Consider the following 27,381-nt stretch of genomic DNA (forward strand, 5'->3'; position numbering starts at 1 on the left):
TCTGTTTAATGTCTCGATACATTTACCTGTCTAGTTTAAGATGACTTTTGGTCTGAATTATTGTCATATTATTGTTTGACAACTTAAGGAAGAAGAATTGACAACACTGTTCCTTGAATATTTTACTTGATGTCTACATAAACCACGTGACTATCCCGCTTTCTGGTGTTTACTACTCTAAACACAGCGTTTTAATCTGCCATTGAATTCATGTTTGAATTTAATTATAACCCCAGTGTACTGCTGAGTTCAGCCACTTTCAGTAATCTGAAAGACAGAGTGTTTTCCTTCATAAGGACCACATTATATTATTATCATATTACTCTCTTTTAGTTTTAACATGATTTTATATGTATTTTTTTTTTTAATGTGGACCATTTATTTATTTGCAGATGGTGGCCTGTATATTCCTTTCATAGCGGAGGATTTGTGGGCTGAGAGTGTTAATCTGAGGCCTGTGCATCCTATTAATAAACAACCACCGGATTTGTTTCCAGCTCAGACTGTTTCTGGCATAGAGACAGTCTGAGCCTGAACAAACCACCTGTTCAGACTCATCTGAACATTTTATAGCAGCTGGAGAGTTTTCATAGAGGGATAAGTCTAATTGCCCTATAAAGTTCAATTGTTTAAAGGATTTTGGAGACGTTCAACTTATAGATGCGTGCTTGTTTGTTTAAGTGTTTAAATGTCCACCAAATAACCTGCTGGATTCAGCTCGAGGAGCCCACAAACAATGGAACTGGTTCACTATTACTCAAATTTTTAATTGTTGTTGTTTCAACACTATAAGGTTAATCTTGTGGTTTTACTTGGAGCATGATTATGGACACACTGTGACCAAGTTGGAGTCCACTTGCATGGCAGATTGGATCCAAAACAGATAAGGATCACAGAAAACAAATTTAAACCCCCCCCAAAACTGACATCCTGTAGTTCATCTTCTCACCAGCAGAGGGTGATAAAACATCTGAGGACTTGGTGATATCAGAACTGTACATATTGATCTGATCAGTATGGAAGTTCATGCTTCTTTGACTGGATCGGTTTTTAAAGGAGCTATTTTTATAGTACAACAGAAACATGAGAGATGCTGAATGTCTTTAATGATTTATACACTGAGTATGATTGGATGTCCACTTATTCAGTCGTGGAGCATCCTAACAGCCTGTCTGTTCTCAGGATTTGACAACAAATTAAAGCAAAAACCATTCAAATGTGCTCTTAATATGAAAATCTGCTCCTGTTGAGAGCTTCCTTCCTGTCCTGCTTCCATCACAGTTTCCAAAAATGAGTGGAACAGTAAAAGCAGTAAAAGGTTGGAAAAATCACATTAAGAGAAATCAAACATTTGGATTCATTTTAACAAGCTCAGACTTGTTGAAAATACAGAGGAGCTGGTTGTTAACTGAGCTTCAAAGAAACACAACATACTGGTTGTGGTAGAGGTGTGGTCCCTGGCTCAGCTGCAGGGGAGGAGTGGTGCAGTGAGCTGAACAGGGCGGTGCCGCGGAGGCAGGTGAGAACACAGCGTGTGGCTTTTGGACTGATGAGGGTCTTTTCCCTTCTTAGTGAGGCAGGAGACGAGAGAAGAGAGATAAAAAAAAGCTGACCAGTGCTGGCCAGAGTGTGTGGTAAATAAACTTGACATGTGTGAGCACAACCATTGTGTGTGTGGAGTCCATTCAACACTGTGATATTCACTGTGAAGCTTTAAGGGGAAAAATACAGAAAAACAACACGTGGATCCTGGAATAATCATAGCTTCCATCTTTAAAAGACTGAAGAGGAAGAAGTTTGCAAGGAATCATTTAGAACAGTTTAAAACATCAACTGATTGAATCCATGAATTTGGAAACGTGTTTCTGAGTGAAAGAGACAGACATGTACAGACTGAACTATCTGTTCAACAGTCAGAATGTTTCTCTAACAAGAGGACCTTCTTTACACTCAACTCAGCACAGACACACTGAGGAACCTGACCAGACAAAAAATCCAGGATGAAGAGTTTCAGTGAATGTGGTGTTGAAGGTGTGGAGGTGGATCAGGGTGTCAGAGGAGACTCTGTAGAAGGACAGAGTGCCAGCAGGACAGTCCACATACACTGCTCCTCTGTCACACGTGTCACCTTCCTGTTGTTGTCAGACAGTTTGAGGTTTGTGTGTACTGTGTTTGTGTCGATTGTGAGTTGACAGGAATCTGATGGAGAGAACAAACACAATCCAGCTGCAGTTATTGATCCATCATCTGTTCATTGATTGACACTTTCATGATGACTCCTGACATCAGAGATGTAAATGAGTGATGTGACAGTTTGAAGATGGTTGAATGTGTGCTGCTTTGTTTTTATGAATCACATTGAAAACACACTTACACTTCCTCAGACCTGGTTTCAACCATTGGACTCCAGCAGGCTCCACCCTGAAAGGAAGAGGGGGGTCAGACCAGCACAGTCTTTTTCAGCATGCACACATGGACATTACATCCCTCTCACACACATAATGTTTGACACTGATAAAGGAACAGTCCAATATTTTCACAAATACACATCAATCCATACAGTGGCTTGCAAAAGTATTCGGCCCCCTTGAACTTTTCCACATTTTGTCACATTACAGCCACAAACATGAATCAATTTTATTGGAATTCCACGTGAAAGACCAACACAAAGTGGTGTACACGTGAGAAGTGGAACGAAAATCATGCATGAGTCCAAACATTTTTTACAAATAAATAACTGAAAAGTGGGGTGTACACAATTATTCAGCCCCCTGAGTCAATACTTTGTAGAACCACCTTTTGCTGCAATTACAGCTGCCAGTCTTTTAGGGTATGTCTCTACCAGCTTTGCACATCTAGAGACTGAAATCCTTTCCCATTCTTCTTTGCAAAACAGCTCCAGCTCAGTCAGATTAGATGGACAGCGTTTGTGAACAGCAGTTTTCAGATCTTGCCACAGATTCTCGATTGGATTTAAATCTGGACTTTGACTGGGCCATTCTAACACATGGATATATTTGTTTTAAACCATTCCATTGTTGCCCTGGCTTTATGTTTAGGGTCGTTGTCCTGGTGAACCTCCGCCCCAGTCTCAAGTCTTTTGCAGACTCCAAGAGGTTTTCTTCCAAGATTGCCCTGTATTTGGCTCCATCCATCTTCCCATCAACTCTGACCAGCTTCCCTGTCCCTGCTGAAGAGAAGCACCCCCAGAGCATGATGCTGCCACCACCATATTTGACAGTGGGGATGGTGTGTTCAGAGTGATGTGCAGTGTTAGTTTTCCGCCACACATAGCGTTTTGCATTTTGGCCAGAAAGTTCCATTTTGGTCTCATCTGACCAGAGCACCTTCTTCCACATGTTTGCTGTGTCCCCCACATGGCTTGCGGCAAACTGCAAACGGGACTTATGGTTTTCTTTTAACAATGGCTTTCTTCTTGCCACTCTTCCATAAAGGCCAACTTTGTGCAGTGCACGACTAATGGTTGTCCTATGGACAGATTCCCCCACCTGAGCTGTAGATCTCTGCAGCTCGTCTAGAGTCACCATGGGCCTCTTGGATGCATTTCTGATCAGCGCTCTCCTTGTTTGACCTGTGAGTTTAAGTGGACGGCCTTGTCTTGGTAGGTTTACAGTTGTGCCATACTCCTTCCATTTCTGAATTATCGCTTGAACAGTGCTTCATGGGATGTTCAAGGCTTGGGAAATCTTTTTGTAGCCTAAGCCTGTTTTAAATTTCTCAATAACTTTATCCCTGACCTGTCTGGTGTGTTCTTTGGACTTCATGTTGTTGTTGCTGCAGCTGTATTTGTACTGACATTAGATTACACACAGGTGCACTCTATTTAGTCATTAGCACTCATCAGGCAATGTCTATGGGCAACTGACTGCACTCAGACCAAAGGGGGCTGAATAATTACTCACACCCCACTTTGCAGTTATTTATTTGTAAAAAAAAATGACAAAAGATTGATGTTCTTGAGTTGCCTAGTCAAAGTCTAGAATGAATTCCTATTTAGATACTTTGGCTTGATCATTAATGTTCATAAACCTGACAATATGTTGGAGAATTAAAACAATTCTACAAAGAACAGTGGGCCAAAAATTCTCCATATCAATGTGATCAATAATTATTGGAAATACTTAACTTTAGTTCTTGCGTAGAAGGGTGGCAAAAACAGTTACCAGTTTAAGTGGGCAATACTTTTTTCCTTTTTTCATCTGGTCTACTATGCCCCTATCTCTAAGCTCTGCACAGTCTGTGGTCGTGTTTAAGGTCTCTTAAAGACATGTTTGTTTTGGCGAGGAATTTATGTAATATGGATAAAACATGGTAGCCTTTATGAGTTATGAATTTTAAATTCTCAAGTCTTCCCACTGTTTTAATCTCGGTTTTTATTATTATTTATTATAAATGAACCTGATGAAGCCAACAGAACCACATCATCTACAAAAAGCATAGATAAGATTTTGAGGCCATTAAAGTGGAAGCCTTCCACCACATATCTACACTTAGAATTCTGTTGATAAAAATAATTAATAGAATCAGTAGCCCTGGTGGAGTCCACAACCCACCAATAATGAATCCGACTTTCTGGTAGCAGGGTGGCCCAAGCTCCTGCAACAGCTTTACAGAGATGGCTCTCGCCAGACACCCCATATTCCTAAAGCACCCCCCCACAAAAGACATGGTTGATTGTATTCTCCAAGTCCAAGTCAGTCTACATGTCAAAATACATGTAGACTGGTTGAACAAACTCCCATGGACCCTCAAATATACTTGAGAGGATAAAGAGCTGGTAGCATGGGGGTGCAGTGGTTAGTACTATTGCCTCACAGCAAGAATGTTTTGAGTTTGACTCATCTGGCTGGGGCGTTTCTGTGTGGAGTTTGCATGTTCTCCCTGCATTTTCATTTATTGTCTCTGGGTACGGTGGCTTCCTCCCACAGTCCAAAGACATGTAGTAAGTGGGGTTAGATTAATTGGTAATTCTAAATTGCCCATAGGTGTGAATGTGAGTGCACATGGTTGCGACACACTGGCAACCTGTCCAGGGTATAACCTGCATCTTGACCTATGATAGCTGATGTAGACTCCAGCACCCACCATATTCTCCTCTACTTAAAAGGAAAAGTAGAGGAGAAAAATGGATGGAGGATAAAAAGGTGGTCTAGCATTTCGCAACCTGAAAAGAATCACACTGAGCATAAAGGTTCGACTTCTGGATTCCTTTCCAGCAACTTGCATAGACTTTCCCAAGGAAGCTGGGGATTGTGATCCCCTATAGTTGGTGCACATCCTCTAGACCAAGGTTTGCCAGTCCTGCTCAGCATCCTGCAGTGCTAGCCAATCCAACTCACCACCAGGTGGTGATCAGTTCACAGTTGACTTCTCGTCACCCAAGTGTCCAGACTATATGGCCACGGGTCCAATTATCTGATTACAAAATAAATAATCAATGTATTTATTTTCTAACGTGTCCTGATCCCACATGCCACTTATGGACATACATAACTTTAAACAAGCAACCCTCTCACCCACTGGGAATAAGTCCAACCTACAGCAAGCATGGTGAAGGTTTGCAGGACGATATGACTGACAGCTCTCTCCCAGATGATCCAGAGGAAATTAAATAAACGGTTAAATTACCAATAATACAAAATATTTCTTTAGACTTCAGTACAATAAATAAACAAAACAAACAAAAAAACACCAAACAAGAATCAATAACAGAATAACCGCTTGGCAGTGGCAGACAAGATCTGGCAAGTTTTTCCATGTGAGCAACCCGCATACTCATCTGTGTTGCTTAACCCACAAATGCATTTTCCTTGCAAATATTGGAATTTTAAGGGGAAGTAAACAATAGAATAGAATAGAATAGAATAGAATAATCCTTTAATTGTCCCACAAGGGGAAATTTGGTTGTAACAGCAGCCAGAAAGACACATATACAAACAAACAGTACACAGGACACAGAACAGAAACATACACAATTTTTCTTACATATTTACAAATGGACAATGGTTACTATAAACAGAGTACTGTACAGTTATTAAATTAAATAAAAGTAACTACAGATAAGAGGCAAACCAGGTTGTAGTGCGAATCGGTTGATTAAATTATTGCAGTTACAGCGCAGATGTAAACATCTATGTTTGTTGGGAGCGGTTCTGATTGTACAGTCTGACAGCTTCAGGGAGGAAGGACCTGCGGAAATGCTCCTTCATGCATCTAGGATGCAGCAGCCTCTCACTGAAGGAGCTCTGCAGTTCAGCAACATCTACATGCATGGGGTGGGAGACTCTGTCCATCAGAGATGTTATTTTGGCCAGAGTCCTTCTGTCTCCCACCACCTGCACTGGGTCCAGGGTGCATCCCAGAACAGAGCTGGCCTTCCTGATGAGTTTATCCAACCTCTTCCTCTCAGCTGCCGATAAACTGCTGCTCCAACATACCACACTGTAAAAAATGACACATGTCACCACAGAGTCATAGAAGGTCTTTAAAATCGCTCCCTGTACTCCAAATGACCTCAGCCGCCTCAGCAGGTAGAGTCTGCTCTGGCCCTTCCTGTAAAAAGCATCGGTGTTGTGGCTCCAGTCCAGTTTATTATTCAGGTGAACACCCAGGTACCTATAAGAGTCCACTATCTCAATGTCCACTCCCTGGATGTTCACCGGTGTCAGTGTGGTGGGTCTGCGTCTCCGGAAGTCCACCACCAACTCCTTGGTTTTCCCGGTGTTGATCAGCAGGTGGTTCTGCTGACACCAGTCCACAAAGTCCAGAGACCACTGTCTGTACTCTGAGTCGTCCTCACCTGTGATGAGGCCGACTATGGCAGAGTCATCAGAGAACTTCTGTAGGTGGCAGTGTGGGGAGTTGATGGAGAAGTCTGCAGTGTAGGGGGTGAAGAGGAACAGTGCCAGCACAGTTCCCTGTGGGGCCCCGGTACTGCAGACCAGCGTGTCAGAGACACAGCCCTGTGTCCTCACATACTGTGGACGTTCTGTGAGGTAGTCCAGTATCCACTGGGACATGTGGTGGTCCACTCCCGATAGCTCCAGCTTGTCTCTCAGAAGTCGTGGCTGGATGGTGTTAAAAGCATTGGATAAATCAAAGAACATGATCCTCACAGTGCTTCCAGGCTTCTCCAGGTGAGTTAGAGCTCGGTGCAGGAGGTAGATGATGGCGTCCTCCACCCCAATGCCAGGCTGCCAAGCTTTCATTATTATCATTATTGTTCTGCTTGGAGGCACCTACATATATTTTGCTTGTTATTTTTAAACGAGACTAGCATTTCTATTGTGAGAAAAGGAAAAAAATGTCACTGTACATGCGACTCCTCATGTCACATCTGCATGAAAGACACATGAACTAAGTAAAGGATGCAAAATGTTTCCAGCTCTTCCTCCTTTATTAGAAATTCTCATCCATACCTGAGTGTGTCCAGTCTCCAACTTGGATCTTTCAGTCCAGCCAACAGCAGTTTCATTCCTGAGCCTCTTGGATGATTGTAGCTCAGGTCCAGCTCTCTCAAACAGGAGGGATTGGAGCTCAGAGCTGAAGCCAAATAACTGCAGCCTTGGTCTGTGATCAGACAGCCCGACACACTACAGAAACACAAAACAATCTTCACATACAAGTTCTTGAATAATTAGGCCCTTCAGACCTTTCAGTACCATATCACCCCAATAAAGCACTTTGCTTTCACACTGCTAGTTTACTTGTGGTTGAGTAGTGAAAGGAAGCCTTCAGGCTCCTCATCCTTGGAGCCAGCTCCCAGTTTTGAGAATCTCTACTTTCATCATTAGGTTTAAAAGTTTCCTTTTTGATAAAGCATATAAGTAGCTCTGGATCAGGTGACCCTGATTCCTCCCTTTGTGCGTCATGGGAAGGCCCCAGCAGCATAAGACTATTGCAGGATAACTGTAAAGAAATGTATTGTCATACACTCCACAAAACACAAGTTCTTGCAGTTCTGGACCGTTAATAGCACCTCCCCTCTAGATTGGTGCACTTGGTAACTAACTGGGTGTAATGCAGTTGATGGGAAGACAAATTTTAGACTTTAATTGCAATATATTGGAATTTAGCAGGAGCAAAGCAAAATCAAATAAAATTAAAAATTGAAAAAATAACTTGAATGATCTAATTAACCTACTCTGAGCTAATGCAGATTTTGTTCTTATTTTTGAGAGGAGAGAGGTTAGAGAGAACAAGCACAACTGGAGGTGGAGATGCACCTTTCTCTGTGTTCACTTTTAAAATAGACAGACAAATACAAAAACAATGTGTAAGTCCACAGTTTTGGGCGGTGGCTGCTCCTCTGGCCTTACTCACTATACCTGTGGACTCTCCAGGCCAAATCCTTGAATGATGACTAATTTGCTCTTCTCTCTCCTTCTCTCCTTCTGAGATGAGAGACTCACACCAAAATGTGATTAACATGAACAACACAGTATCCTTAACAGCACCAAAGAGTAAAACAATGAAATGTGGATTATTAAACATTAAGTCTCTGTTAGTACATGAATTAATAATCCATCCATCCATCTGCTTATCTGGGGTCATTTCGTGGGGGAAGCAGCCTAAGAAGAGAAGCCCCGACCTCCCTCTCCCTAGCCACCTACTCCAGCTTGTCCAGGGGAACACCAAGGCGTTTTCAGGCCAGCTGAGAGACATAATGTCTCCTGCATGTTATGGGTCTGCCCTGTGGTCTCCTCCCGATGGGACATGCATGGAACACCTCACCCAGGAGGTGCCTGGGAGGCATCCTTGTCAGATGCCCCAACCGCCTCAAATGGCTCCTTTCGATGTGGAGGAGCAGCGGCTCTACTCTGAACCCCTCCCAGCCGAATCTCTCACCGCATCTCTAAGGGAGAGGCCAGCCACCCTTTGGAGGAAGCCCATTTCCACTGCTGTATGGTATATTGTAGTGGCTACCTTACAACATAGCACCTGAGGCGACTGTTGTTGGAGCTATATAAATAAAAAAAGTTCAATTGATTTTTCCTCCACACTGACATCTCTATGAGGTCCAGTGAATAGCATTGTATTTTTCTAACTGCTTCAGACAGGTCTATTACCTTCTTCCTGTAACCATTTCCTGGGTCTCATTTCAGGGGTTCAAAAAGTATTTTTGTCACTGAGTGGTGATAAAAATTTCTCATGATACTCTTTCTGGTTTAGCAAAACCGCTCACCTATCATTGTGTGGCTGAAGGATGATAATGTTGTTGTCATTACTAAGCAAGTTAGTAATGACTGGATCTTATGCTTGTTCAGTATATGTGTAACTCACTATATTATACAGCCATGTATTTAAGATGTTCAATATGCAGTCATTTTTATTAATGCCTATTAGGCACCTAAAAACATGGATTCTGGACACTTTCTTTCTTCCAGTAAGAAAAGAAAGCGAAAGTAGATTAAAAAGTGCATTTTTACACCAAACAGCACATGAAAAATCATTAGATAGATTTTTTTCTCTCCAGTGTCATGTTCATGAGTCATTTTTACAAACTAAAAACTAAAAAAAATGTGAATATGGAAAAGTTTTCCAGGCAGAAATTGAGATACAAATAATTCACACATACTTGGCAATTCTGTGAAAAATAGCCTTTTTAGGCAATAGGATTAAAATTACCAAAAGTGGAAAGTCTGAATCCTGACCTGAGAGTTTCCAGTGTACAGTGTGGATTTTTCAGTCCAGCAGATAGAAGCTTTACTCCTGAATTCTGGAGATCACTGTTACTCAGGTCCAGCTCTCTGATACTAGAAGACTGGGAGCTGAGAACTGAGGACAGAGCTTCACAGCTTCTCTCTGACAGGTTACAGAGACTCATTCTGAAGAAAAAAAAAGATATTTGTTGGCAGATTAAATAATGTTTAATGATGAATGGTTAGCACTGATCCACTGCAATTTATGACAACTGGTTGCCCAGATAAAAACAAACCCAGTGGCACAGGAGCCTCTGTAGCATTTCTTTCCTCTCTAACTACAATACCATCATAGCAGAGAAAAAAAAGACAAACCTGAACTTTGCGCACTAACAACAGACGAAGATGTAGCAACAGTTTGCTCCACCAAAGAAAAAACACCAATTATAAATGTTTTCAGAGAAAAACTTAAAGTTGTGGAGGAGGTGGAGAAAGAATCAGCGAGAGAGAATTTTCTTATATCTAGCAACAGAAACTGCCTTGCAACATAACAAATGTAATTTGCTTGGCCAGTCTGCTCAGTTGAAGCCAGCATGTGTTTAAATGTTAGCTTGAAAGAACTTACTGAAAAAGGGAATAAAAAGTGCATGTGCAAAATTGGTGTGAATGGGTGAAAGAGGCAAGTTGTAGAAAGCGCTGAGTGCTCAGAGTAGAATAGCACTGTATAAGAACCAATCCATTTACCATCACACTGTTCAGGTTTTTGAATTATTCATGGAAGCCTTTCTATAATTAAAATCAACATTAGGAAGAATTTTAAAAAATTAAAGGATGAGCACAAATATACTTACACGATTTTGTTGGAGGCTTTGATCACTGGCAGCAGCCTCAGAAGAGCCTCCTCTGAATCAGAGTATTTCTTCAGGTCAAACACATCCAAATCTTTTCGTGATGACAGTAAGATGAAGACCAGAGCTGACCACTCAGCAGGAGACAGTTTATCTGTGGAAAGACTTCCTGAACTCATGTACCGTGGGATCTCATCCACTAGAGAATGATCATTCAGTTCATTCAGACAGTGAAACAGATTGATGTTTTTCTCTGCAGACAGAGCCTCACTGATCTTCTCCTTGATGTACTGGACAGTTTTCTGACAAGAATGTGAGTTACTTCCTGTCTGTGTCAGTAGACCTCGTAAGAGAGTCTGATTGGTTTGCAGTGAAAGACCAAGAAGGAAGCGGAGGAACAAGTCCAGGTGTCCATTTGGACTCTGTAAGGCCTTGTCCACAGCACTGTGGTAGAAAAATGTCACTGCAGATTCTACATCTCTTAAATCTTGTTTTGCAAACAATTTAGACCATATGGAGGTCTTCTGTTGTCCTTCCAGCAGATTTAACAGTCCTCTCTCCTCTTTAAAGATCTGTGTGAACACTCCTGAGTACACTGAGGCTGCTCTGATATTGATGCCACACTTTGTCAGGTCTGATTCATAGAAGATCAGGTTTCCTTCCTGCAGTTGATCAAAAGCCAGTTTTCCCAGAGACTCAATCATCTTTCTGCTCTCTGGACTCCAGTGTGGATCTGTCTCAGCTCCTCCATCATACTTGACCTTCTTCAGTTTGGCCTGAGCCACCAGGAAGTGGATGTACATCTCAGTCAGGGTTGTGGGAAGCTTGCCTCCCGGTCTGGTTTTCAGCACATCCTCCAGAACTGTAGCAGTGATCCAGCAGAAGACTGGGATGTGGCACATGATGTGGAGGCCTCGTGATGCCTTGATGTGGGAGACGATCCTGCTGGCCTGCTTTTTTTCTTTGAATCTCTTCCTAAAGTACTTCTTCATCTGATGGTCAGTGAACCCTCGGATCTCTGTCACTGAGTCAACATATTCTGGAGGGATCTGATTGGCTGCTGCAGGTCGTGTGGTTATCCAGAGGTGAGCAGAGGAAAGAAGGTTCCCCCTGATGAGGTTTGTCAGCAGCACATCCACTGAGGTGGACTTTCTAGGGTCAGTTAGGATTTCATTTTTGTTGAAGTCCAGAGGAAGTCGACACTCATCCAGACCATCAAAGATGAACACAACCTGGAAGTCTTCAAAGCTGCAGATTCTTGCATCGTTGGTTTCAGTAAAAAAGTGATGAACAAGTTTCACCAAGCTGAACTTTTCCTCTTTCAACATATTCAGCTCTCTGAAAGTGAATGGAAATGTGAAGTGGATGTGTTCATTGGCTCTGTTTTCTGCCCAGCCAAGACTGAACTTTTGTGTTAAGACTGTTTTCCCAATGCCAGCCACTCCCTTTGTCAGCACTGTTCTGATTGGTTTATCTCTTCCAGGTGAGGCTTTGAATATATCTTCTTTTCTGATTCTTGTTTCCTGTCTGTACTGTTTTCTGGATGCTGTTTCAATCTGTCTGACCTCATGTTCATCATTGACCTCTGCAGTTCTTCCCTCTGTGATGTAGAGCTCTGTGTAGATCTGATTCAGAGGGGTTGGGTTTTCTACTCTAGCAGTCCCCTCTAAAACACACTGGAACTTCTTCTTCACATTAGATTTAAGTTTGCGTTGACAAACTGAAGCAAGATATTCTGAAAAGAAAAGCAGATTATCAGTTCACGTTTTGTAAAGGGACGGTCCAGTTTCCTTTCTCTAAGACATGTCCATTTGACTACATGTTGGTCCATCTCTTGAGAGATTATTAAATGTCCCATTCATTCAGGAGTTTACATTTTGAGAGAAATCCTCTTACTGTTCTGCAAACTGTCAGCCAACTTCTCCTTCTTCATTCTCCTCAGTAAGTTCAATGCGATCATTACAAATGCCTCTCTGCTTCTCCACCTCTGTTCTTCATCCTCATCCTCCAACCCCTCCTCTTCCTCCCTCTCACTCTCAAAATATGTTGGGTAATCTTGGCTCAGAACTTTGTGAATCATCTTCACCTCATTCTTCACAAAAGTGATGATGTTGTCCTCCAGCAGCTGGAACAGAATAATTTATGAATGACCCAATCAGGCTTAAGTCATGGAGCCAAACATCAGATCCATGTTGGACACACTGACAATCCACTGGTCTACAAAGAGCAGCATGGAGATGACTGTGAACAGAATAGATGTAAAAGTAGTTGTTGTACATGTACAGACCGTAATTATGGAGTCCAGGTGTGTCTGACTCTGCTGGGCAGACTGATCACTGGGAACCTCTGAGCTCTCCTGGTCCACTCTGAGGAGGAATCATCAAGAATTAGTTCAAGCACAGAGTAAAAATTCAGTAAGTGAATTTTTTTAAGACAGTGATTCAGATGATTCCCTATAGTTGTAAAGGTTTACTAGTCCTTCTGAATCCACTGAGAATCAACAGCTCAGCTTAGTATTTTGTATTGAGTTCAAGTACTTACAGTGCTCCAATAACACGTGAATAAGAAGAAGTCAGTATAAAACCAAAAAAAATTATCTAATATCCAATAACCGACCAATCTCTCTTCCAGCACCTTACCATCAGCCTTCCAAACCAGGCTGATTAGTGTGGTACAGATGACAAGCAACTGAAGAACCAGTTCATGACAAAACTGTGAGTAGCTCTCTTCTGACAACCTCAGATTATTTTCTTTTGTACAATAACTTGTGAAATCAACTTTACATTAATTTTAAATGCCACAATCTCGTCTCTTTTTTAAAGAACACTTTTTCAATAACCAACATTAATAGTATTGTGGCATATCTAATATTTTCAGTAAACTGCACCAATTTAATATCTATGAGATATTGGAATGGGAATGAATATTGGTACACTGGATGTCTGATCTGTTTTCTTCTAATTTACTGAAGAAAAATTCAAAATATATATCCTGGTTAAACTTCAAAGCAGAGGTCAGAAACACTTGGCTCACACAGAGTTGACAGAAGAGTTGCTGAGTTTGTGTTGCATTTTTGGCCAAACCAAAGCTAAAGTTATATTTCTGCAGCTGTTCTTTGCAATTGAGCAACTAGGTGTGTTTTGGAACACAGCATTATCCATGACACTGACGTTTACATCAACATGCACTGTGCAGAAAATGCTTGAAGTCATGTCTGTAAATCCTAAAATGCATAAACTAGATTAGATTAGATTAGATTAGATAAAGAAATATACCATATATACACATATATAAATACAGAGACATATATAAATACAGAGTATACAAAAGGGATAAATAGAATAAATAGGAATAAGAATACAAGGGAATTGCACATTTCACGTATTGTGAGTCTATTGCACCGTTGGATAGTAACAAAAAGTATTGCACAGTGAAAAGGCACTACAGCTTAGTTGCACCCCCCCTCCTTTGTCCTCCTGTTTCCCCTCCATCTCCCCTCTAGAGAGGAGTTAAACAGTTTGATGGCATGTGGGACAAAGGAGTTTTTAAGTCTGTTGGTTCTTGACTTTGGGAGAAGCAACCTGTCACTGAACAGACTCCTCTGGTTGTTTATGGCCGTGTGCAGAGGATGCCCAGCATTGCCCATAATGTCCAGCAGTTACTTTAGTGTCCTTTTCTCTGCCACTGTCACCAGAGTGTCCAGCTTCATGCCGACCACAGAGCCAGCCTTCCTGATCAGTTTTTCCAGCCTGGATGAGTCCTTTGCTGTGCTGCTCCCCCAGCACACCACAGCATAGAAAAGTACTCCAGCAACCACCGACTGGTAAAACATCCTCAGGAGCTTCCTGCTGTTAAAAGACCTCAGCCTCCTGAGGAAGTACAGTCGGCTTTGGCCTTTTTTATACAGGTGCTGCGTGTTGCATGACCAGACCAGCTTGTTGTCCACCCACAACCCGAGGTACTTGTATGTGTTGACCACCTCCACCTCCTGTCCCTCTATCTGAACCGGCAGTAGACCTGCTCTGGACCTCCTGAAGTCCACAACCAGTTCCTTGGTCTTTGAGGTGTTGAGTTGCAGGTGGTTTGTGTGACTCCATGTGACGAAGTTCTTCACCAGACTTCTGTACTCCTCTTCCTGATCATCCCAGATACACCCCATGATGGCTGTGTCGCCTGCAAACTTCTGAATGTGGCATAATTCAGAGTTGTAGCAGAAGTCAGAGGTGTACAGGGTGAAGAGAAGAGGGAACAGCACAGTTCCCTGTGGTGCTCCTGTGTTGCTGACCACAGTGTCAGACGTGATGTCCTTCAGCCTGACGTACTGTGGTCTGTCTGTGAGGTAGTTTGAGATCCAGGTGACCAGGCAGGGGTCCACCTGCATCCTGTTTAGTTTTCCTGAAGCAGACAGGGCCGGATGGTATTAAAGGCACTTGAAAAGTCAAGAAACAGGATCCTGACCGTGCCTTTTCCCTTGTCCAGGTGTGAGTGGGCTCTATGTATGAGGTACAGGATGGCATCCTCCACTCTGACATCCGCCTTGTATGCAAACTGTAGTGGGTCCTGGGCATGTTGTACCTGTGGTCGGAGGAGGTTGAGGAAGAGCTGCTCTAGAGTCTTCATAAGATGTGACATCAGTGCCACTGGTCATAAGTCATTCAGCTCATTGGGCCGGTTCCTTTTGGGGACCGGGACGATGTAGGATGTCTTCCATAGGGCGGGCACTCTCCCCAGTCGCAGACTGAGATTGAAGACTCGTTGCATCCTAGGACTGTCTGGGCCTTCTGCCTTCCTGGGGTGAAGCTTCCTCAGTTGTCTCCTGACCTGATACACTGTGACACTGGGAGATGATTGGAAGGAGGGGGGGGGGGGGGGGGGGTGTCCTGCTGTTGAGAGAGGGTTTGGAGGAGGGGGGTGTCATAGTGTCAGGGAGGGGGGGAAGCGAGGGAGGTAGGAGAGTAGGGAGAGGGCTCTGTAGTAAAGGTGAGGGTGGGGAGGGTTGTGGGCTGGTCAAACCTGTTGAAGAAGTTGTTGAGTTTGTTTGCCTTCTCCACAGTCCCCCCCACTGTGCTGTTCTTGGTGTTGTGGCCTGTGATGGTTTTCACACCATTCCAGACCTCCCTCATATTGTTCCTGTCCAACTCTCCAACTACATCAGGTCCAGAGGTTTACAACGCCGCAGGTTCAGGGCGTTTTTGGAGGAAATTGAGGGATTGTATGGTACTTTACTGAGGTGCGTCTGTGAAGGTTCTCAGTCATCCAGGTCATCGTAGTCTAAGGAGCTTGGAAAGAAAAGCGTCTGGACTTCTTTGAGTTGCTTGAAGATGTTTCACGTCCACTGTGAGCGACCATCTTTGAACAGAGGCGGTGGTTTACAACACCAACTGTCTGCCATCTATAATCCAGTTTTGAGATCCCTTCCCAGACGCCTTAACGCCCACTCATATCCTGGGCCATCTGACCTCAGGAAATCACATGATAGGGTGGGGCCAGGTTTCACAATGAGCTCACCCAAAACCCTGGCTGATTGGGACCCACACCCGCTTTCACACCTTGGCTCATGTGATTAGGTAGAGGATCATCAGGGGGTTCTTTGTCCCTCTTTGGGGGGAAACTCCCACTGGGTTTAAATCTGGGACTCTCCACCATTGACCCTTAGAACTGAAGAAGCTTCTCGGATGAGAGGTGAAACGTCTTCAAACAACTCAAAGAAGTCCAGACGCTTTTCTTTCCAAGCTCCATAGTTTACTGAGGTGCATTAGCACAGGAGGGGGCATGTGTTGAGGAGATTTTGTGAGTTAAGAGCTAAAGCCAAGAAATTCATGGAAGTTGGAAAAGTGGATGTTCTTGAGTTGGATGATCCAAATTGGATAATGGATTTGGCATTCCTTGTGGACATTACACATGAGCTAAAAATTCTGAACCTAAAGCTGCCATGTCTTAGACAGCTCATCGCAGCAGCCTATGAGAGTGTGAAAGATTTGCCACAAAACTGAGACTATGCAAAACGCATCTGTCTGCTATTGAAAACCTGCAATGAGAGATTGAATAGTGATTTGGTGACTTCGAGGCATACTGTGACTCTTCCCAGCTGTTTGCAGAACCCTTCTCAGCTATGTGGAATCTCCCCACCATGCTGTAAACTGAACTCACTGAACTGCAGTGCAATAGTGAACTGAATACTATGTTCGGGGAGGCACAGGGGAAAGCGATCAAGTCTGCAAAGTTTCTAAGAGAGCTGCCTCCATAATTCCCAAAGCTGTGGAATGTACCTTTTTGGAAGCTCATATCTGTGTAAGAAACTGTACTAAAAATTCAGATTTCCATTTCCAGATTTTACATTAGTCAGACCTCAGGTTAACAACAAGCACCATTGATGCTGTTGTCTACAGGTTGCCAGTCAAAACTGTGCAACTGCTGGCTGAAGACAAAGGAATAGCAGACAGGGGAGGCATGTTAGGAGGCAGTGAGAGAGAAGGAAAGGCCGGAGGGTGGACGTGAGAGTGTTGTGGAAATTTTAACAATAACCTGCAACACACCCAGTGAGTTTGATTTAAAGTGGTTTAATTAATACATTGCAATGTGGAGAGAACCACCCCAGTCAAACACCAGGGTGATCTCTGAATCGTGGCCACCGCCCTTGCACATTATATACAGAGACAGAAAGAGACATTCCACAAACTCTTACATGTTGGCCCCTGTCACGGGGAGGCTATACCATCAGCCCCATCCTTAAAACCTCTTCCCTCATAGAGAGAATTATGACCTTGTTTTCTGCTTGGCTGTCACCTCCCTAAGAGCAGGATGTCTGGAGATCTTCAAGTCTATAATAGACCCTCTGTGAAGGTACAGTAAACCCTGGGGCCCACTTGTGATAACATTCTACATGCATGCAAACAGGTGACAGGAGGGATCTTGCTATACTAAAGTGATATGATTAAATATGTGATTAATACATGAGAAAAGAAATCTGCCACCACAAGAGTAAGGACTTTAAATGTATTAACTATGATTGGTGAAAAAAAATAGAGCTGGCTTATATGATGGAGAGAATGAAGGAAGATATATTGTCTGGGCAGGAGACCAGAGAAAAGTAAGGCAAGGAGGTAATCTCAGCGCATATGCCCCACAAGTAGATATAAGTCAGAAGATAAAGACCAAGACTGGAGTAAGCTGGATGAAATGGTAAAGAGTATCTCCAGGCTAAATAGAGTTGTGATTGGAACAGACTTTAATGGACATGTAAATGAAATTGTCAATTTTGTTTGATTTTCAGAGTGGAGTAAAATTGAGAGTGCCTGGTTGGGACTAATTTTTGCTTTTTAATGTCTGGAAATGATCAAGAATCACTTCAGATAAACTCTGGATCACACTTTTGTTTGAAGAAAAATTCAAATATTTATATAGACTATTGATTGACTGGAAAAGCTCATGTTTGATTTCTCTTGAAAACAAACCATGTTCTGTTTCTATTTCCTGAAAGAAAACAATTACCATTAAAGTCATACACAGCAGTGTGCTGCTGTTTCCTGTGAAAACTAGATTTAAAAAAATGTTGCCTGAGTTTAGAGTATAATCAATCATGAGAGTGTTTTTTTTTTACTTTTTTTCAGAAGAACCCACTAACAATGATGTTCACGCTGTTTTATAAGTAAGTCGTTTCTGCACTTAGTGTTTTCTTTCACTTAAGTGGAGAATTAACCCCTCTCTGACTTTCTATAACATACAGTACAACATGATTAATGGAAAAAAACTCATAAGCATCACTTTCTGTTTGCCAAACTGGGTTTTCAGTTCTTTGGAAAGAAAGAGCTACTTTTAAAGAGTCAGTTTAAATGGGATTGAGGGAATTACATGTTTGCACTGCAGTTTATATCCAACAACATCAAGGTGTTAATTTGTTCAAAGTCACTAATAGCAGAGAGTTGGTGTGTTCTAAATTCACTGGATTGAAGTCCAGGTTGGTTCCTGTGAATAACGATGGAGCAGTGGTGTGAGTGCTGAGCTGTGACATGGAGAAGAGTCATGGACAGTTAAAGATGGGCATCTCACCTCTGAGCTTTGGTCTGGCTCCCATGTTCCCCACACAGAGTGGTTTTAGAGGGAGGGACTCCCTCCTCTCTGACCTCACAGTGATCCATGTTGCTGAATTCACATTCACACACTTTCTACCTTCACCTGCAGAGGAAACACAAATCAGTCATGTGCACATCATCTGAAATCCTCCTTTCCATAATATGTGCTGTCCAAATATCAACTGCTTCTTTTCCGCTTCATCTGAGTGTCAGCTGAATGCAGTCAGACAGCAGTGTCGGGCAGAGGAAGCTGCCATCAGCTGCTCTACCTCTATTATCAGTCCACTAGCTGGAGCCATGAAGGAGCAGCCCAGCACGCACGAAAACACACAGACAGACGCACACAATACATTTAATGACAGACACTGATTCACTCGAAGTGGAAGCTTCTGTCAATTAACATTAAGTCAATTCAACATGTGTGAAAAACATTTTCAACTGATCCAGGATTTAAAGAGGATCCACCGTCTAAACATGTTGGAGAACTTAATGTGACTAAAAAAGAGAAACTTTCTTTTTTCCTTTTTGAATCTCTGCAAAGATGCAGTAGAGAGCGGCATCAAGTGCTTTTAATGACCATGTCCCTATTAAATAGAGTTAGTTTTAACAAGATGTTTCATTAAAATTCATTCTAAGAACCTCATATTCATCTATAATTGTGGACTGAATGTTGACTCATTACTACTACCTATTTGGTACATTTTCAAGTTAAAGTACATTTTGGAAGATTCAGTTTCATACAAGCTTTTTTGTGTATTGTGTGTGTTGTAGAAAGTAAAAGATCAGACCACTCTGATCGAAACCCAGAAAGACAAGAGGAAAGCCATCTCTACATACTTGCCTGTGTCAACACAAGAGGTGCGTGCTTTCATCAAAATGCTGCACTTCCTGTGGTTACAGCCATGTTTCTCTTAGTGGTTAGTTAGTGGTTTAGCATTTGTCCCATACGTGAGCTCAGAGAAGTGGAAATGACAGGAAATGTAGTTGCTATGTTGTTGCTATGTGCACTTAATGTCACAGACTAGAATGGAGTATAAAACAGAGTAACCTCAGACTGTTCTTCTTGCTCAGGTCATCTTTCTGTGAGCTTAATGCCTAATAGAATTTATGCAGCTAAACATCTCACTCCTGATCCAACTGGGGAGGTGGCTGGAAAAAAACTAAAGAGTCCAGGATTGTTTTGGCAAAGTTATACACCATCCATCCGTCCATCCATTCACTTCCGCTTATCCTTTTCAGGGTCAAGGGGGTTGCTGAAGCCTATCCCAGCTGTCATAGGGCGAATACCTAATGCATTTTATCTTTCCATTTCTAATCTTTCAGATATTTGCAATGTTTAAATTTACAAATATTTTCAAGCTTTTTTTTCCCATCCTCTCATCCCTAACCAGCCCAAACAGATGGATTCCACTGAACCCTGGAACTCCATAATTAACGTTAGTGTATGAAGGGAGGAGCCGTGCTGCTCTCTGGGAGGAAGCACCATGCCCTCCTGTGTTTTAAATGCACTTTAGAACAGCACGCTGCAACACTACATATGAGTGGGCGGAGGGAGGTTTGGGGTCTTCACTCACCCCCGTTCTGTTAACCGCCGGGGCTGGGGGGCTGGGAGGAGGTGCTGGCCGTCAGATTGGGGTCTGGGATGCAGGGTCTCCCTGCTACTGCAGATAAGGAGGCGGTCTCCTTGCCTCCACCCCAGAGAGAATGGTTACATCTCCTGGGTCTAGGTACGGTTTGCCCCTCTGGGGGCAGGGGTACCTGGACCTGGGATATAGAGTATGTTTGGGGAGTGTGAATGTGTGTACAGTGTCTATTTGTGTCTGTCTCCATGTTGGGTGAGTGCCGAGTATTTGTTTGTGTATATGGGGGTGGGAATGCACATTTGTGTCTGCGTGTGTCTGTTCGTCTGTGTCTATATGTCAGGTTGGGTCTTAGACTCAACCTCTCTGGGAACATCTCAGGCTCTCCGAGGTATGGAGACCTATCTCCCCTCACCACACTCCCTGCCGGTGGCTGATGCCCTCAGACATTTGTGTGTTGGTGGTTCTTGGTGTCTGGGGCTAGGTGCTCATGTATGTACCGAGTCACTCCTGGTGGCCGATTGGCAGGGCCTGGTGCCTGTGGCCGGCTGGGCCCCTTCCGGGGGGTGGGGTGCCCTCGTGGTCCTCTCTGGCACAGCTGGCTGCCGGCTGAGCCCGCGGGCATGTCACTGCAATCCCTTCTGGCCTCTGCTCCATGGCTGCTGGGTGACCCCTCATCTGGGGCTCTACTCAGCTCTTTCCGAGAGAGTGGCACGGTTCCCCCTCTTTTGGTCTGCCTTGGTCTCTTTGCTCTGAGGGCCTCTGGATGTCTGGGGCCTGGATCTCTTCCATACCTGCTTCATGCCCTTGAGGGCGGGTCTATGGCTCCCCACACTCCCTAGCAGATCGCTACATGGAGAAACCTTTTGAATACAAGCGTGCTGATCCACACAGGTGTGCACACAGGTGTACACACGGGTGTTCACAGACACAAACTACACCTTTCGTGGCTGCTACCTCAAAGCAAATTGTGCGCTGTCGATTTTGTGTACTGCACAATAACATTTAATATTTAGTATCTACTGTTAGCTAGTTTATTGTGATGGTGTAGTATTTATTATGTTGCTTTTTTTGTTTGTTTTCTCTTCTTCTTCTCTTCTCCATACAGATAATCCAGGTGATTTGTTTGTTTTTCTTTTTTTTTCTTCCCCCTTTCTCACCATCTCTTCTCCCCTCTATTTTTCTTTCTCTCCCTCTCTTTCTTTCATTCTTTCTCCCTTTCCTATCCCCAAGTCCTGTCTGTCCTGTCTGTAACAACCGAAAATAAAATAAAATAAAGAAATAAATACATAAATATAATAAAGGTCAATCAAATGGACCAATATGGCAAGGCCATGATGATCGACTTGGTAAAGTAAATCCGCTTGGCATCTTTATTGACCTACAGACAACAATTCTGATGGCTAAAGATCCAAATGAGACAGGCAAAAAAAAAGAAAAAAGAAAAAAAAAAACCTTCGTGTATGAAGAGAACTCTCCATTCACATGAACAAATTTGAGCCTATTAGATAGACATGATTCAGACCACTGCAGTACAGTACCTGTAAAAGCTAAAGCATCCTCTAATCACTGTAATAAAGTGTTAAGGTCAACAGTATCGAACGCTACACTGAGGTCTAGCAGGACAAGCACAGAGACGAGTCCACTGTCAGAGTCCATAAGAACATTTGTAACCTTCACCAAAGTTGTTTCTGTGCTGAGATGGGCTCTGAAACCTGACTGAAACTCTTGAAATAAACCATACTAGATGATTAGTTAGCTGTTTAATGACAACTCTTTAAATAATTTTTTAAGAAGGAAGTTAGTTATAATTAGTTAAAACAGTTCGGTCAAGTGATGGCTTTAACTATTGCCACCTTAAGGCCTTTAGCACATAGCTCATTAACAGAGATATGTTTATCATATTTAAAAATTAAATATGATTAATGGTAGTACAACTATCAATTGAAGGAACATGCAGCTAAACATCTCACTCCTGATCCAACTGAGGAGGTGGCCAGAAAAAACACTACAGAGCCCGATATTGTTTTGACAAAGTTACACACCAATTCAATATTTATTTTAGCAAACTCCAATTGACTTAGCCATTACTGCTGATGTGAATTTTAATTTTACCAAATTTACATTTATCATTAGCCACCACTCTAGCTTCACATGTCTCAGAACAAAATTGCCAATAACCAGAGATTGTTCCCTGGCAGGTATGTTGCTGAGTGGGGAAAAACAATTTGAAACCTGTACTTGTACTGAAGGGCTTCTCTTTAGGACTACACTTCACTACCATCACCCACCCATCCTGTTTTTCCAGCTGCTCGGCACAATCTGCTGCTAACAGTGGTGATACTACCTTTAGCTTCACTGGCTACCACACAAAACCAAGAACAGAAATTGCCTCTTTTGTGTTACACCACACTCCGGGATGTAACTGCACATTTCTCTATCCTTCTATTTGATGAGTAGAATTTGTACCGAAATGCCGAATTACACTGTTTCGGTTTCAAAGCTCTTCAATATTTCAGTGGACAAAAAGTGTTCATTTTGTAACAATGCTCTTATTGTGAAACATTTTCCGAACAATCATCTGTAGACAAAAAGATGTTTGCCTGTTACATAAAAGAGTGCATAGAAATATCTTTAAAAATTTATTTGGGTATCATTATTCGACTGCCAGTCCAATTTGTGTGTGTGTGTGTGTGTGTGTAAGATGGAAATAGAGAGTAACCACTCCACAGTAAAATAAAGAGGAAAGAGAACAGAACAGATCCAAGGAGATGTTAAACACATGTAATGTTTGACAGCGATGAGAGGCAGAAATGGAATGTTTCACTGTGGTAAAGTCAGTCTAACATTTGATTATGTGCTCAGTTAACTGAAGTATTTAAACCTGACATATTACAAGCCTTTAACTCTACTGAAGATGTGCATGTACATGCACTATTGTGTGCTCCAGTACTTTGTAAATACTGGAGTACACAGCCAAGCCATCCAAACAGCCAAGCCATCAACCGCAAATGCCGGAACAGGTCATGATATCCGAAAAGTGCCACAGTAAGGTAAGGTTTGAGTCAGTGCTGCAAACTGTCGCCCCAAAAAAGCTGATACCTTTTTTTGCAAAATGTCCTATATGCTGAGCCACAAAAACCACCATGTGCTAAAAACTAAAAATGGCCTTCATTGTTATTTCTTTACAAGTAATCGCTGAATACTTTCAGGCTGAATCTTCAAACTCTGTAAAACACAGGCGGTTCTAGAATTTACGTCTTGATGCATTCTCAATCATCCAGGAAAGTAAATCTCCAAAAGTTGATTCTGTTCATCTGGACATAGCGTTTTGTGGGAGAAACGTTTCGTCACTCATCCAAGTGACTTCTTCAGTCTCAACTGACTGCAGGTTTCCCCAATCTTATAAACAGCACATTTGCATAATGACTGAAACCAGCCCACTGAAGGAACAATGGGCTAGGAGGTCAGTTCCTTAATCTTAATTATGCAAAGATTAAGGAACTGACCTCCCAGCCCATTGTTCCTTTGGGGAACAATGGGCCATTGGGGAGTGGCCATTGGGGAGTGAGTCCCCTCGTCCTCAAGACCCGTGCCCCCCAGCTGTGTGGAGTCTTTCATGAACTGTTTATGCTGAGTCTGAGTCTGCAGAGGGTACCAGTGATGTGGAAGACATCATGCCTTGTCCCTGTACCAAAGACGCCACGTCCCAGTGGCCCTCAGGATTACAGGCCCGTGGCACTGACCTCCCACATCATGAAGACCCTGGAAAGGCTCATCCTGGACCAGCTGCGACCCATAGTAAGACCACATCTGGATCCCCTTCAGTTCGCTTATCAGCCTCGTCTCGGAACTGAGGACGCCATCATCTACCTGCTCAATCGTGTCTACACCCATCTGGACCAGCCGGTGAGCACTGTGAGGGTCATGTTTTTTGACTTTTCTAGTGCTTTCAATACCATCAGGCCGACCCTCCTGGGTGATAAGTTAGCAGCGATGCAGGTGGATGCTTCTCTGGTGTCCTGGATTGTTGATTACCTGACAGGAAGACCACAATATGTACGTCTCCCACAGTGTGTTTCTGACAAGGTAATCAGCAACACAGGGGCACCACAGGGGACTGTCCTCTCCCCCTTCCTCTTCACCCTCTACACCACAGACTTCAGCCACTGCACAGAGACCTGCCATCTTCAGAAGTTTTCTGATGACTCCGCGGTGGTTGGATGCATCAGCAGGGATGATGAGACAGAGTACCGGGCTGCGGTCGACTCCTTTGTCACATGGTGTGAGCAGAATCATCTGCAGCTCAACGTGGCAAAGACCAAGGAATTGATAGTGGACTTCAGGAAGACCAGGAAACACTTGACCCCTGTTTCAATCCAGGCGGTCAGTGTTGACATTGTGGAGGACTATAAATACCTTGGAGTACACATTGACAATAAACTGGACTGGGCTAAAAACACCACAGCACTTTACAGGAAGGGCCAGAGTCGTCTCTATTTTTTGAGGCGACTGAGGTCCTTCAACATCTGCCAGAAAATGCTGAGGATTTTCTACAAGTCTGTTGTGGCCAGTGCAATCCTCTACGCTGTTGCATGCTGGGGGAGCAGGCTGAGGGTAGCAGATGCCAACAGACTCAATAAACTAATCCGTAAGGCCAGTAATGTTGTGGGGATGGAGCTGGACTCCCTCAAGGTGGTGTCGGAGAGGCGGATGTTGTCCAAAATAAAGACAATGTTGGACAATGTTGGATAACACCTCCCACCCACTCCATGACATGCTGGTCAGTCACAGGAGCACGTTCAGTGAGAGACTGAGAGTACCGAAAAGCACCACTGAACGACACAGGAAATCTTTCCTGCCTGTGGCCATCTCCCTGTACAACGCATCCACTTAACACACTGGTTACTGCTACAACTACACGTTTCTTTTCCAGCTATTTATTAATGAGTGACTTATGTATATATATATATATATATATATATATATATATATATATATATATGTGTGTGTGTGTGTGTGTGTGTGTGTGTATATTGTACTATTCTTAGTTAGCGTATTGTCTGTCTTGTTAATGTTGGTTTATAATGGAGCACTGTAACAAAAAAAAATAATTTCCCCCAGGGATCAATAAAGTATTCTGATTCTGTTAAAAGTTAAAAAACATCATAGAAAAAGCATGCACTGTATTGCTTTAGCCTCTTAACCACATGAGGACAGTCTACCAACTCATCAAGAAACTTAAGTAGCATTGTTCAGGACAGACACTGGAAAAACAGTCTGCCACTCCATACACCTGAGCATGAAACAAACTGGGGAGAGATTTTTCAAATACCATCACCTCTATTTTAAATAGTCATTATACATCAAGTATGATGTACCCCTATTTAAGTGTGCCACTGAAACGCACACAAAGCCTTGTGCATGCATGTAAATATTTATTTTTTGGCTTATTTTTGACTTATTGTTATTGTTACTTATTGTTTTCCACTTAACATTGCTCACCTAGTCCTTCCGGATCTTGTAAAATCCTCTTTCTCCACACTCCTCGCTCTCTCTTTTCACTGGCAATTACATAAACATGTTGTTTCCAGCTTAAAAATTATGGTATGATGCCACTAAAACAAAATGAAGTAATTTTAACAGGTTATTCGACAAGGATGCTGGAAAAAATGCATATTCCATGATCGTATAATGCACTACTTGGTCACGTGAAACCATCGTCAATGAATCATTTTATTGTTATCACATCACTGTTATAAAACCAGTTGGCTTTATGACAATGATGTTGACTTGTTTCTCTCTCTCCTCCTCCTCCTATTTCAAGCTTTGTGCTTTTATCCATAATAAAAATGTAAGAATGTTATGGATGGAAAATAACATCCACAACATTATGCTAATCTCTTAAAGCTACTGCAGATACTAGTTAAAATATATAAATACCAATATAACATACAAAGTCACAGCAACGACTGGCATTATCAGAAGAATTTGGACTCTTGCTTTCAAGTGCTTCATGAAAATGAAAATAATAATTCAGTGCATAGTTATTACTAAAACTATTACTGTAGTTAAACCAACAACTGAAACTTCCATAAAACGATGATAGAATACTGAACTCCAGGCTTCAACATAGAAAAAAGTTGTAACTAGTTTTACTTCTTGTGTTCTTATGTTGTACAGACACAAACACTTAAAGGAGGAAGAGCGTTTAGCGCTCGGCCTCGGTGGTCCAGCTGAGAGTCCGTTACCGTGATATAGAGCGGCGGATTTCTGCTGTTTGAGCTGAAACTAAGCTGCGCACAGCTGATGTTAGCCAGGGAAAAAAACACATTACAGACTACTAACATTACCTTCAGGTGGAGCTTCACACTGAGACGATTATATGCGACACAAAGTTCATGAATCTGAGAAAGAAGGAAACGCAAAAAGAGGGGTCCTGTGACAAAAACACTGCGGTCTCTATATCTACACTTCAGAGAGAAGGATCGACGATGCATTCAAGTGTACCTCGGAAATCCCCAAATCTTTCCTCAAACAGCTGGAAGGCTGCCTAAGGGAGATTTATTTCTCCTAATTTTCCAGTTTTTTTGAAACAAACATCTGTGACGACGCTTTTGTTCTTCTTCCTGCAGCGTTTCAACACTGGAACACAGTGTCTTTTGCCGTATATATATGTTTTTTTTTAACCTATGGCAGCCCAGTGAGTAACGTGTTACAGTGAGGAAGAAGCCACTTCAGGCAGCAAACAAAAATTTCTGTTGAAAACCAAAGTGAATCAGAGCTGAGTCACAGCTATTTTCTCCGTGAAAGCAGAGAGGATGTTTTTATTGAGATATTTTAATGAGTTTACAGCAAAGTGTGAGTGAATGGAGCTCATCCATCAGTCTCTGTGATATAAAAATTAAAGGCTTGGAAAGAAAAGCTACCTGACTTCTTGAAGACATTTCACCTTTCATCCGAGATGCTTCTTCAGTTCAAAGAACAATTGATGGAGAGTCCCTGATTAAGGCCTTAGTGGCAGTTGTCCCTTTTAAGGGTCATTGACCCATTATTGATCATCTGCCTAATCACATGACCCTTGTAAGGAACAACTACCATTAGGGCTTAAATCTGGTAAAACTCCACACTGTTTAGAAACACTAGTCTAAAGTGGGCTTCAAAACACCCAGGTCACCATGGTGACCATGAAATTACTAGAAAACATGAATTACCAAAC

At 42.6% G+C, this 27,381-nt stretch overlaps 1 protein-coding gene across 2 annotated transcripts; it reads right to left on the reverse strand.

Moving 5' to 3' along the window:
- Nucleotides 1-783: 783 nt before the first annotated feature.
- On the reverse strand, nucleotides 784-26,651 carry LOC146361630 (protein NLRC3-like). 2 transcript variants are annotated; one of them, XM_084921427.1, is made up of 9 exons: nucleotides 26,516-26,651; nucleotides 18,560-18,685; nucleotides 12,798-12,876; nucleotides 12,407-12,635; nucleotides 10,514-12,245; nucleotides 9,675-9,848; nucleotides 7,440-7,613; nucleotides 2,375-2,421; nucleotides 784-2,199 (listed from the first exon to the last, which is right to left on the reverse strand). In XM_084921427.1, the coding sequence occupies exons 2-9, from the start codon at nucleotides 18,646-18,648 to the stop codon at nucleotides 2,045-2,047; spliced, it is 2,679 nt and encodes an 892-aa protein (XP_084777553.1). In that variant the 5' UTR covers nucleotides 18,649-18,685; nucleotides 26,516-26,651; the 3' UTR covers nucleotides 784-2,044. The 2 variants fall into 2 exon arrangements, with proteins under 2 accessions (XP_084777553.1, XP_084777554.1); XM_084921428.1 differs by lacking the exons at nucleotides 784-2,199; nucleotides 2,375-2,421 and adding an exon at nucleotides 5,868-7,302.
- Nucleotides 26,652-27,381: the final 730 nt, after the last annotated feature.

Source organism: Perissodus microlepis, chromosome 23 (genome assembly GCF_051167445.1).
Source record: "Perissodus microlepis isolate ML-2025 ecotype Zambia chromosome 23, ASM5116744v1, whole genome shotgun sequence".
Classification (NCBI taxonomy): Eukaryota; Metazoa; Chordata; class Actinopteri; order Cichliformes; family Cichlidae; genus Perissodus; species Perissodus microlepis.